This window comes from Hemitrygon akajei, chromosome 5 (assembly GCF_048418815.1).
Source record: "Hemitrygon akajei chromosome 5, sHemAka1.3, whole genome shotgun sequence".
NCBI lineage: Eukaryota > Metazoa > Chordata > Chondrichthyes > Myliobatiformes > Dasyatidae > Hemitrygon > Hemitrygon akajei.
This window is the reverse complement of record NC_133128.1, coordinates 154,040,157-154,052,289: the sequence shown is the minus strand read 5'-3', so window position 1 is coordinate 154,052,289 and position 12,133 is coordinate 154,040,157. Positions and strand designations below refer to the sequence as shown.

At 38.0% G+C, this 12,133-nt stretch overlaps 1 protein-coding gene across 1 annotated transcript in view; it reads right to left on the bottom strand.

Moving 5' to 3' along the window:
• Positions 1–5,526: 5,526 nt before the first annotated feature.
• rftn2 (raftlin family member 2) overlaps positions 5,527–12,133 on the bottom strand; it is a 63,149-nt gene continuing 56,542 nt past the window's right edge. Inside the window, exon 10 of the mRNA XM_073046924.1 lies at positions 5,527–7,923. Within this exon, the coding sequence (XP_072903025.1) occupies positions 7,663–7,923 (261 nt within the window). The 3' untranslated portion in view covers positions 5,527–7,662. The remainder of the gene's footprint in view (positions 7,924–12,133) is intronic.

The following is a 12,133-nucleotide window of genomic DNA, read 5'->3' as shown; positions in this document are numbered from 1 at the left end:
GAGTGGAACCTTCTGGCCCTTCGAGCCGTGCTTCTCCAGAAACACCCAACAACCCCCAATTAACCCTAGCTTAAGCCACATGACAATTTACAATGACCAATTAACCTACCAGTACCGTGGGGGGAAACTGGAGCTCCCAGAGAAAACCACACGTTTTAGGGAGAGGCTGGAATTGAACTCTTCACTGACAGCCTGAGCTGTAATAGTGTCATGCTAACTGCGACGCCATCGTGGCATTGAAGATGTGCTTCAGCATTAGCTGTTCCAGTACAGTTGCAATAGTGGCATCTACTAGAATGGGTGAAAATCTCTCGGGTACAGCCTGTTCACAAACGCAAGACAAGTCCAGCCTTGCTAGTTACCAGCTTGTCAGACTACTCGTTAATAATCTGTTCAGGTTGGTTAATGTAACTATTGTTACGAATGAGGAGCAACTCTGATGGGCAGAAGGGTACAGAATCACCAATGCCCGCCCCGCCCCTTTTGAGAATCGCAAGATCACTATTATTTTGGGTCTGATACCCAGGAAATGAGAGAGATACACAGCATTGTCAGTAATGAGAGAGAGACAACGCCAGAATACACAAGGTGGAATGTCTCCTATTGACAAAGAGAGATTACTGCTATTGTCTCTTGGAGAAGGAATTGTGTATTGAGTACTGTACTATTCATTGAAACCCCTCAGGGGGCAGCCAGAGTGGACTGGTTGAGGGATTGCATCATCCCAACCTGATTGACATCTGAGACCCCGTGAGTGGGAATAAAAGTAGGGTCTGGGGGAACACCCCACAGACGCACCAGGAGAGACGCTACGAGACCGGTGGGGGCTTGTGTGTGTGTCCACCCTTGCCTGGGTGACGAGTCCTCCACGGAACGGTCTAGCTAAAGGACGGATACGGATCAAGATCGTAAAAGGAAAGTCAGCAAGTTATTCTCTCTCTCTCTCTCTCTCTCTCCAACAATTGCAACACAGTGATCAACAACGACTGCAGCCTGTATGAACTGAACTGAACTTTATATTTCCATCGGACAATTCATTATCCCCTAGACAATGATAGAGCTTATTTCTTATTGATTATTATTATACCCGCACTTTTAGGTTTAGTATTGATGACATATATTATCTGTATATTTGCATTGATATTATTTTTGTGTATTTTTACTAATAAATACTGTTAAAAATAGTATCATCAGACTTCAACGGATACTCCTATCTTTGCTGGTAAGACACCCAGTTACGGGGTTCGTAACACTATCAAAATAAATGAACTGGATTCCAAAGATAGAAAAGTAGTGACTGTGGCAGCATTAAGAAACCGTCCTTGATAAAACAGAAATCAGTGGGAGGCCAAAGGAAACACTACAGTGTCTGAAATTGTAGTTTACACAAAGGAAGATGTTATGGTGGTGGAGATCAATATTCCCTATCCCTGGTCAACACCGTAGGAGTTCTTGAGGGTGGTATCTTAGGTACAAATATAGTCAACTGCTTTGTCAATGACACAAGGTCAGAAGTGAGGATGCCGACTGATAAATGTTCCTTTGCAACTTCTCAGTAAATGAACTATCTGTGCAAAATGACAGAAGCATTGACTGCTAAATGCAAATAAATGAAAATATCCAACAGGAATGAAATCACCTATCAGAATTTAGCAGCACAGGCCCAGCGACAAATGCCCATTTACTCCACTCCTCAATCATTTCATTTTATTCTTCCTCAGATCGTAAACTTCCAACCAGAAGTTTACCTACACACAATTCACTCCTACAAGTGGCAGAACTAGCTTGTTTTCTCTGCCTACTTTTGGTAATTGTTCTCTCATGTGCCTTTGATGCCATTCATTAAGGTTCCATGGAGGTATGGTTACCATATCCAATGATTCTTGTGTATTTTATAATTTATGGACAAAATTCACTTGTGGACCTCTGTGGAGCAGCCCATTTTCTGATAAAAGATTTCAATTGTGTCCAGTTGAAGACTTGGAAACCTGAAGCCATTCACTTTGCGCTACCTGCCACATACAGTCTCTTGGCCACTAATACCATCTTCCATTCTGACCCATTCCCTCTAGCTAAACAAACATGCTTTAAACTCAGATTGCACTTGAAGATGAACTGAACAACCAACTACGTACCTTCTCTGGTTCTATCCTTTCCTCTTCATTCTTTTATATTTTAATAAGCTCACCTTTCATTCTAACTCCAAAGAGCCCAACCAGCACAACATTTTCTCACAAGAGTGCACCTTTTTGGAATCAATGAACAACTCATTTGCCTTCTACGAATGTATTATTCTCCTCATCAGAACTGTATACAATCCTCAAAGTAAGGTGTCACTGACATTCAAGATTCATCACAAGACTTCCTTTCTTCCATCCACTTGAAAGAAACACCATGATTCTAATAATCCATGCACCTTCCCAGTTCCCTCTTTTAATTTTTCTCCATTCAATCGGGAGTTTCAAGAATAGTTCAAATATTTTCAGATGTGACTAATTTTTGGGGTATGTTGAACTTTGGTAATTGGTATGAAACATTAAAATTCCAAATGGCCTTTGTGCCTGCTGCAGCTTAACTTCAGTGAGAGCAAAATCATTAAAATTGGCTTTTAGATTGCTGAAGAACTGATTAGTTGCACGCTGAAAATCTGCAGACTGCATGGGTTAAAAACAAAAGACTGGGAATATGTTTCCCAGTTCTGAAGTTTCCCATATTTAATTCAAACTGGATGGTTGAGTTGAAAAATAGTGAAAGGTGGGGAAAATGTAAAATTGTGATACAATGGGATGAGCCCAGAAAGTGGACATTCACTATTGATCAGTCCAAACTGACATTGGTTTCAACAAATTAAGTGAATTGTAGCTAGTACCAAGAAAAAAATATGAAGACTGGGTAATTGAATGTTTAACTGAATTGCCCTGCACCCAATCTATACATGATTCTACACCATTCTAAACTGTCACTTAGGGAAAACAAAAAAAAAAGCAATTTTATCTTGATCCCAAAAACATTTTTGAAAAGTAAACCAGGAGGACCTACATGTTACCCTTTCAGCTGACAATACAACTGATCATACATGTCAACCAGACTCAATTGTTGACCTTTTATTTAATTACACAAAATACATAGTTTTGTGCTGAAGATTATAAACTCAGATATCTGTTTTGTTGTCATGTGAACAAAACTATTTGAGAAATACTGGTAGATCTGAAGTAGTCTCTTTATTCATCAAATTGGGACATAGTAGGCTTCATATTTAGATTCCTTTCAGAGGAAAAAGGTCTGCTTAACCCAACACCACACAACATTTATATGCTAAAGATCAAAGGACAATTCCATATTTACAATGCTTCCTTTGAACTACGGACCATCCTCACACCTCCCTCTCTGCACCCACACTACAGACACACAAATTACACCTAAATAATGAATTTAAATCAGCATTGTCTGGTCTTCCGATTAACTGTGGTTCGAGGTTCTTTGGAACCCATTGTTCAGAGATTGCATTAAATCCACAGTTCATACTTGATGAAGACTGGTGTCTGAAGTCAGTTGCTGAAGTTATTTGCTTTATATGCTAACCCCTCCCCCCGAAAAACGCTCTAACAGTTTCTTCCTCTACATTGGTGCCAACATACTTAGAATACAGTCTAATGAAAATGTGTAAACATAACAGTGGGAGCACTGGTGTACTGATTACACAGGTCATTTATTGATTTTTTTTGATGCATCAGCACTATTCTTTCAATAGCAAGTTCCACTTGAAAAAAATCATATGTAAATTCATCTGTTGCTTTCTAAAATTCTATAAAAAAAGAGCAAGGAAAATGTGAAATGTATAAAAATTGTCTGTGAAATTTGATCAAATTTTAAAAGGTAAATGACCCAATGGCCAACTTAACCTAATCAGAGAGAGAGTAAAAAAGTGTCATTCCTAGCTTCTGAATCGAAACTGCCAATCACATGTATAGTTGTTACTCCTGTTATTTTGATACAGGTATTTGGGAAGGGGTGGAGGGCTGCGATTTGGGAAGGGGAAGGGGTAAAAGTTCCCACAAGAAAACAGCATCCGTCTTCAAAGACACCACCATTCAAGCCATGCCCTCTTCTCACTACTACCCTCAAGCAGGAAATACAGAAGCCTTCGGTCCCACACGACCATATTCATGAACAACTATTACCCCACAATCATCAGGCTCCTGAACCAACGTGGAAAACTTTATTCACCACTACTCTGAACTGATTCTATAACTCACTTTTAAGAACCTCTTTACAACTCATGTTCTCAGTATGATTTATTTGCAGTTTATCTTTTTTTTGTACATTGGTTCTTTGTCAGTCTTTGTCTACGTATAGTTAGTTGTAAAATTCTACTTTATTTTCCCTGTAAATGCCTGTAAGAAAATGAATGACAAGGTAGTATATAACATATACGTACTTTGATAATAAATGTATTTTGAGCTTTGAGGAGGTTAAATAAGAAGGGGTGAAGAGTCAATATCATGAATATAAATTTTTTGTTGAACTCAGCTGATAATGTTTGACATACTTACATGATATTGACCTTGTAGAATGAACAATTAATGATGAGTTAAATGGCAGAGATAAGAAGGAAAGAGATTTATTCCTTCTGGCTTCAATGATAATACGTTGTACGTGAGTCCTTGAGCAGATTTTAAGTGCAATATAGTTGATTACAGATCTTAAGGACGCATGAGGAATTTACACAGATAAATGTTTCTACAATTTTAACAGTTTTCTAGATATATTTAATTGGGCAAATTGAACTGCATCTCTCCACATACAATCAATTTTCTTGCTAATGTCTTCTATCTTATTCCAAGCCATTTCATCAGGCTAAACTTAACCTTCCACAATTTGGCATCCTGTTCAACACATACTGAGCTTTTAATCCTCTAATCCTCAACAGCAAGACTGCTCATTTCCATTTTCTTCATTCAATGCATCACTCACAAGGATGATCCTGCATTTATTCCGAGACTTGATGAAGTCAATTCTCTCCTTGTTGGCCCCCTTCTTCCAAATATCTCAAATCACCACACAAAACTACAGTTAAATCATGCCTCATCTTGTTCAGCTGTGGTAAATCCCAGTGCTTTAAATTCCTCAGTATCCTGACCTGAGAGGTTTGTGATTTGGGAACATTTCCAATCCCAGTTTGTGTATTAGATTGCTATCTTCCTTTGCTTTAAAATTTGGGCCATATTTAGACTAATAACAGCATGACTGGTCGCAGGAGTGAACGTGTTTGTAGAGGAGACTGTGGAGGGATTAATCATCAATTACTGTTGTGCTATGTTGGTGAAAGTAATGGGAATGAAAATCTATGTTTTAAAATTATATAACAAGAATGTTAGTGTTAGCAAGCATGTTCAGCATTACTTTATGGCTTCTCTGAATTGATGCACAAAAAGTAAAATATATGCTCAACAGCACCCAATCGTTGTTACAGTTTGTATACATTTTTGAATATGTTATTTGTTTTATAATTAAAGTTGACAATGATTTCATTTTCAAAATATGTCAACAGTTTATTTGGACTCTGCATACAACTTTTTCAGCTTTAAATAAGTAAATAGAAAATATTGTGTAAAAACATGAAAATAACACTGTGGTAAAACAAATATAACATGGAAAAACAAGTTTTGTCATAAAAACACCAAAGGAGGGTAACTAATGGTCTTTCAAGTTAATACCAACCATGCTATGCAGCATTTTATAATTAAGCAAACAGAAGATCATTAACACATTATTCTAATAACTATAGCCATAACAGCATTATAATTTGCTTTGCCGCTAAAGAACATTTTGTTGAAATCTTCTGTCAATCATTTGGTGAGATTGTCACCCTGCTATGATGATACCAAAACTCAACCATTTTCTAGACACTATAGTTTGTGTTTTTTAATTTATTTTACAGTATGTATCAAAAATAATGGCAGACCGTGATTTAATTGCAGCACTTACATCAAATCATCCAAAATCCAGCTTTATCACACGTACAAATACCCGTAATGTGTATTACATGGTTTGATATTAGTAAATTGTTTCCCTCTATAACGTCAAACAACACAAAAACAACACAACTTCAGCTTCATTTACTCTCTGCCATTCCATTCTATCACACTAACAAAGTGATAAGCATCAGTTTCATGAAACCCATTAAACCTCGCTTCTAAACAGTAACTTATAGTTAACAACTTTAATGAATTCAGCAGATTTAATTAATAATATTACACAAAAATGCAGACATTTGCCTCATTCCACTTAAAATTAGGTTGTTTTGTAGTGATTGTAAGGATAATTTCAAACTAGAAATTTTGATAAACAGCTCCATTATTTTTATTTATCTTTGTCAATTAGGTCTAACAGAAAATTGCCACACATACTTAAGGTGCATCTTGTAGTCGTCCAAATGCAACTGCATTCCCAATTTTTCTTCCTATCAATGACTTTTCATTTTAAGTCATTGACAGACTTACCTCATTGCTGGACATCTGCATGGGTGTATTTCAATTTTGCATCCTATTAACAATGCAAGTATAACATGTCCATGATGACTTTGGAATTATTATTCTAAAGCTCAGCTTCCCAACCTGATGTCCATGGACTCCTCGGTTAATGGTAGAGGTCCATGGCATTAAAAAGGTTGGGAACCCCTGCTCTAAAGGATGGATGACTATTACTCTCATTTGTATGCGTTCTTCAATGTTATAACATATAATCAGCAATTGTGTAGGGCAAGGAATTAGAAAGTACACTGTGATGTAGATTCAGGACATGATTTATCTGAGTATTTCAATTTGTATCAAAATTGATGCAAAGGCTCTTTATAAAGGACAACCATAATATTTTGTTATTTTCCTAATGAACCGAAGAAATTAATAAGTTAACTGAGGGAATTTTGTACTGACACCAGTGCCAGACTGGATTATAGAACACCTCTCAGTGCATTGGAAGTTAATAATTCCATCAGTAGGTCTAGCTGATATTAAAGGGACAGACTAACAGTATTTTTTTAACAATTCATTATTACATATACATTACTTGGCAGGGTAACTACCATTACTTCTTTGATGAACAGTGCTCCAGATTCAAATAGATAATGCAATGAGAATATCATTTTGTGTGAACATGTTCTTAAATGATAGAAGTATAAAAAAATCAAAGAACTGTACAAACAGAAATGAAATGAAAAGAGATTACTTATAATTAAAAATATCAGCACACACAATATAAATTGAAGAAATAGCAAAAAATCACTTGAAAATAGAAAAGTAAAATATAAATACTTATGGATATCTAAATATTCCTTTTCCTGTGAATACTTTTACTAAGTAAGTAGAAAGTAGTTTTACAACAGAGTTGAAGTTTTTCCTACAGATAAATCATGACTGATTTGTTAAAGAAACTGGTTCTATCAAGAACCTGACAGACTAAACTATTCATTGACATCATTTTTGTAAGCTTACATAAGAGTAAAAAAAGTATTAAAAAGATACATTTTCAAACACATTTTCTGTTGAAAAGTAAAATTCTTCATTTTCAGCTAAAGCTATTCGCTCTCAGCAATGTAAAATCAAGGAAGTCTGGTTATCTTTAAATTGTTACTTTTTGAATTAAGAACAGAATAGTGCAGTGTTAGATGCAGGTAACTTGAGGTGTTTCTTCTTCTTGATCTAGCTGCCCATCATCCAAGTCTCTTAGAACATTCATGCTGCTAGGCATCCCTGAAAAGCCATCAAATTGACCGGATGGATCTTTGAGCCAGAGGGTTTTCTCAGCAGCAGTACAGGAATGTTCAGCAGATTCCGAAGGCTTATTTTTACCAGTGTTCACACCCACATTTCGGTTCCAGCTTCTGCTTTTCTCATTAGCTTTTGGTTGCTGAGTAGATCTTTTCTGTAAAGTAAGTCTTAGTAATTTAGCTTGTCAAAACAAAAGGAGGACAATTTTTTCTTTGTTTAAAGCTAACTACAATTAAAGCTCATTCTTAATCTCAGCAGTTCAAGCAGCTGCCTCCTCATCCACCGTTATTCTATTCTACTGTCAATGTAGTTTTATCTACATTTGCTGTGGCCACTTTACCTTCTCTGCTAACCATTTAAAGTTAGCTCTGGATATCACCATCCAGAGAAACCGTCTGCAGTATCTAGCTGCGGTGCTGACACTTGGATCCTGAGATTCAATGGCTATGTGATCATGGAGCCTAAAAAAAACCATTTTAAAACCAAGCTTATGCTTGGTGTCACCTGTAACACCATTTAATAGGAGATTCAACTAATGAGTATAAAAAGGTAATTAGAATATAATTACATTGTGTGGGAAGATCAACATGTGAACAATGGGCCAATGAGAATTCTTTTTTAAAATACACATAAGAAATATCAGAACAACTTAAACAAAATGTGGAAACTTAGGAACTGGAGCTCTGATCAGCAGGAGAGAAAATGGAGGCAGAAGTGAAGCTGGAAGAATAGACAGTTCTGTGTGTTTTTTAAGACAAGGATAATTGGATGTGAATACATATAATTTGATTCAAGGAGTTTTGTTCTAGGTTCTATGGTAATATGGCCATTGGATCTCAGGACGCTTGATAGTGTTATGCAGGGCTATCTTCAAATGGTTAGTAGAGAGGGAAAGTGACCACAACAACATAGAGTAGGTACAGTATCATAAGTCATTTTATGGTAGGCAATGTACGAAAACTTGGCCCATTATGGAATAATCCCGTTGGTAGAAATTCAACATATTCAAATCTATGAATTGGAAAATCTTGTCAACAATTTGTATTTAGTACTGTTAATGTAGTAAAGTATACAAAGATACATCACAGGAATATTATCAAATAAAATCTGACTAGTGGACAGATGACCAAAGGTTTGATCAACAAACAAGGTAATTCCAAAAACTCTTAAAGGAGGATGGAGAATGGAGAGGTGGAAGAAGGATGGCCAGAACTCAGTCCAAATGGAACCCCTGGATGGATTAATTAGTTGCTGACTGAAAGCCAAGAGGAACCATTATTTTTCTTGAGTCTCCAAAGAAAAATAAAAAAATATGTTCCTGTGCTGATGGTTCGAGGAACATAGGAGTAGTCAATTTAATGCTCCCAGTTACTTCAGGAGTCCAAAACAGTGTATTCGTGGGGACATGTGATATTATCCACAATAATGTTCTAAACTCACTAGTGACAGAAAGTTTCCTCCTCATTGTAACCCCCTTATTTAAAATGAGCTTAGTTATAAGCCAATATGGGGAGTTTGCTCAAAGAATTGCACTTTGAAGATCCTTGACATTTTTTAGATAATTGTGATTAATTGTGAAGAAACTTAATCTAAGGGAGAAAAGCCAAATAAAACTCAAGGTTCTAGAAAATAGCGACTAACTATTTCTAACTGGATTTTAGCTTCACTAGTATAACATCTCTTCCAGGTATAAAGGAAGAGGGATCATGAGAATGATTATGAAGGAGCTATTGGGTATTTTCAAATAGCCACTGTGATATGACTGTTCAGGACATGACAATCAAAACTGGGGCGGGACAGTGGTGTAGTGGTTAGCTCAATGCTTTACTGTACAGGTGACCTGGGTTCATTTGCCACCACAGCCTGTTTGTATGTTCTCCCCGTGACCATATGGGTTTCCTCCATGTGCTCTGGTTTCCTTCCACAGTCCAAAGACGTACTGGTTAGTAAGTTTATTGGTCATTGTAAATTGTCCTGTGATTAAGCTAGGATTAAATTGGGGGATTTAAATTGGCCTTCCCCCTCAACAGTAAGTACTCCATTTTGAGTATTGTTGGAGGAGAGAACCTACCTGGGGGAAGCAATAGTGGCCATGCCTCTGGCTCTGAGTCTGGCCCTGTGGCTTAGAAGAGTGGGGAACTGAAAAGGATGGCAGCAGTAATAGGGGACTCTATCATCAGGGGGGCAGACAGGCAATTCTGTGGACGTGAAAAGGAAACAGAGGTGGTAGTTTGCCTCCCAGGTGCCAGGGTCTGAGATGTTTCTGGACGCATCCACAGTATCCTGAAAAGGGAGGGTGAGAAGCCAGAAGTCATGATACACATTGGTATTAATGACATAGGAAGAAAAAGGCAGGAGGTTCTGAAAAAAGGGAGTTAGGAAGGAAGCTGAGAAGCAGGACCTCAAGGGTAGTAATCTCAGGATTGCTGTCTGTGTGATGTGACAGTGAGGATAGGATTAAAATGAGATGGCAAATAAATGCATGGCTGAAGAATTGGAGCAGGGGGCAGGGATTCAGATTTCTGGATAATTGGGACCTCTTCTGGGGCAGGTTGGACCTGAACAAAAGGGATGGATTGCACTTGAATCCGAGGGAAGCCAATATTCTTGTGGGCAGATTCACTAGAGCTGTTGAGAGTGGTTTAAACTAATATGGCAGGGGGTGGAAACCGGTATGATAGAGCTGATGATGAGCCAGCAGTTGATGATGGGTGTAATATGAATGAAACAAAAGATAAGCCAATTATTGGGTACAAATGCAGACAGAGCAAAGAGTTAAATTGTACCACAGACAAAATTCAAAAGAGCGAAGAATGCAGGACTAAAGGTGTTGTATTTAAATGTGTGTAGCATTCGGAATAAGTTGGAAGAATGCACGGTGCAATTAGAGATCAGTCGGTATAACACTGTGGCTATCACGGAGTCATGGCTGAAAGAAGGTCATAGTTGGGAGCTTAACATCAAGGGATAAACTTTGTATCAAAGGACAGGCAGGAAGGCATAAGCGGTGCTGTGGCTCTGTTGGTAAGAGATGGAATTACATCTTTAGAAAGAGGTGACATAGGGTCAGAATGCTGCATCTTTGTGGGCACAGTTAAGAAATTCCAAAGGGGAAAAGAAACATTATGGAAATCATATATAGGACTCAAATAGTAGCCAAGATGTGGGGTTGAGTTAGCAAAAGGAGCTGAAAAAGGCATGTAAATAAGGGTAATGGCACAATTGTAATAGGGGACTTCAATATGCAAGGGGATAGGGAAAATCAGATTGGTGTCGGATCGCAAGAGAGGAAAATTGTTGAATGCCTATGGGATGGCTTTTGAGAGCAGCTTGTGCTTGAGTCTACTCGGGAAAAGGCTATCTTAGATTGTGTAAAGACCCAGATCTTATTAGGGAGCTTAATGTAAAGGAACCCTTCGGAAGCAGTGGTCATAACATGATGAATTCATACTGCAAGTTGAGAGGGAGAAGCATAACTCACATGTATCAGTATCGCAATGGATTAAAGGGAATTACCGGGCATGAGAGAGGAGCTTGCCCAGGTGGATTGGAGGAGGATACTGGCAGGGATGACGGCAGAGCAGAGGTGGCTGAAGTTTCTGGGAATAGTTCACAAGGCGCAGGATAGATATGTCCAACAGAGGAAGACGTTCTCAAATGGCAGGGGTAGGCAACAGTGGCTGACAAAGGAAGTTAAGGACTGTATAAAAGCCAAAGGAAAGGATATATAACATAGCAAAAGTGAGTGGGAAGATGGATGATCGGAAAGCTTTTAAAATCAAACATGAGGCAAATAAAATGCTATAAGAAGGGAAAAGGTGAAATATGAGGGCAGACTCGCCAGTAATATAAAGCAGGTACCAAAAGTTTTTTTCAGTTATATAATGAGTAAAAGGGAGGTGAGAGTTGATATTGGACCACTGGAAAATGATGCTGGTGAGGTAGTAATGGGGAGACAAAGAAATGGCAGATAAACTTAATGGGTACTTTGCATCATTCTTCACTGTGCAAGACACTAGCAGTATGCCAGAGGTCTGTGAGTGTCAAGGAGGAGGAGTGAGTGCCATTGTTATTACAAAGGAAAAAGTACTAGGCAAACTCAAAGATCTTAAGGTGGATATGTCACCTGGACCAGATGAACTACATCCCAGAGTCCTGAGAGAGGTTGCTGAAGAGATAATGAATGCATTGGTCATAATCTTTGAAGAATCATTTGATTCTGCCATGATCCCAGAGGACTGGAAGATTGCAATATCACTCCACTCTTTAAGAAGGGAGGAACGCAAAAGAAAGGAAAATATAGGCCAATTAACCTAACCTCAGTGGTTGGGAGAGTGTTGGGGTCTATTATAAAGGATGTGGTT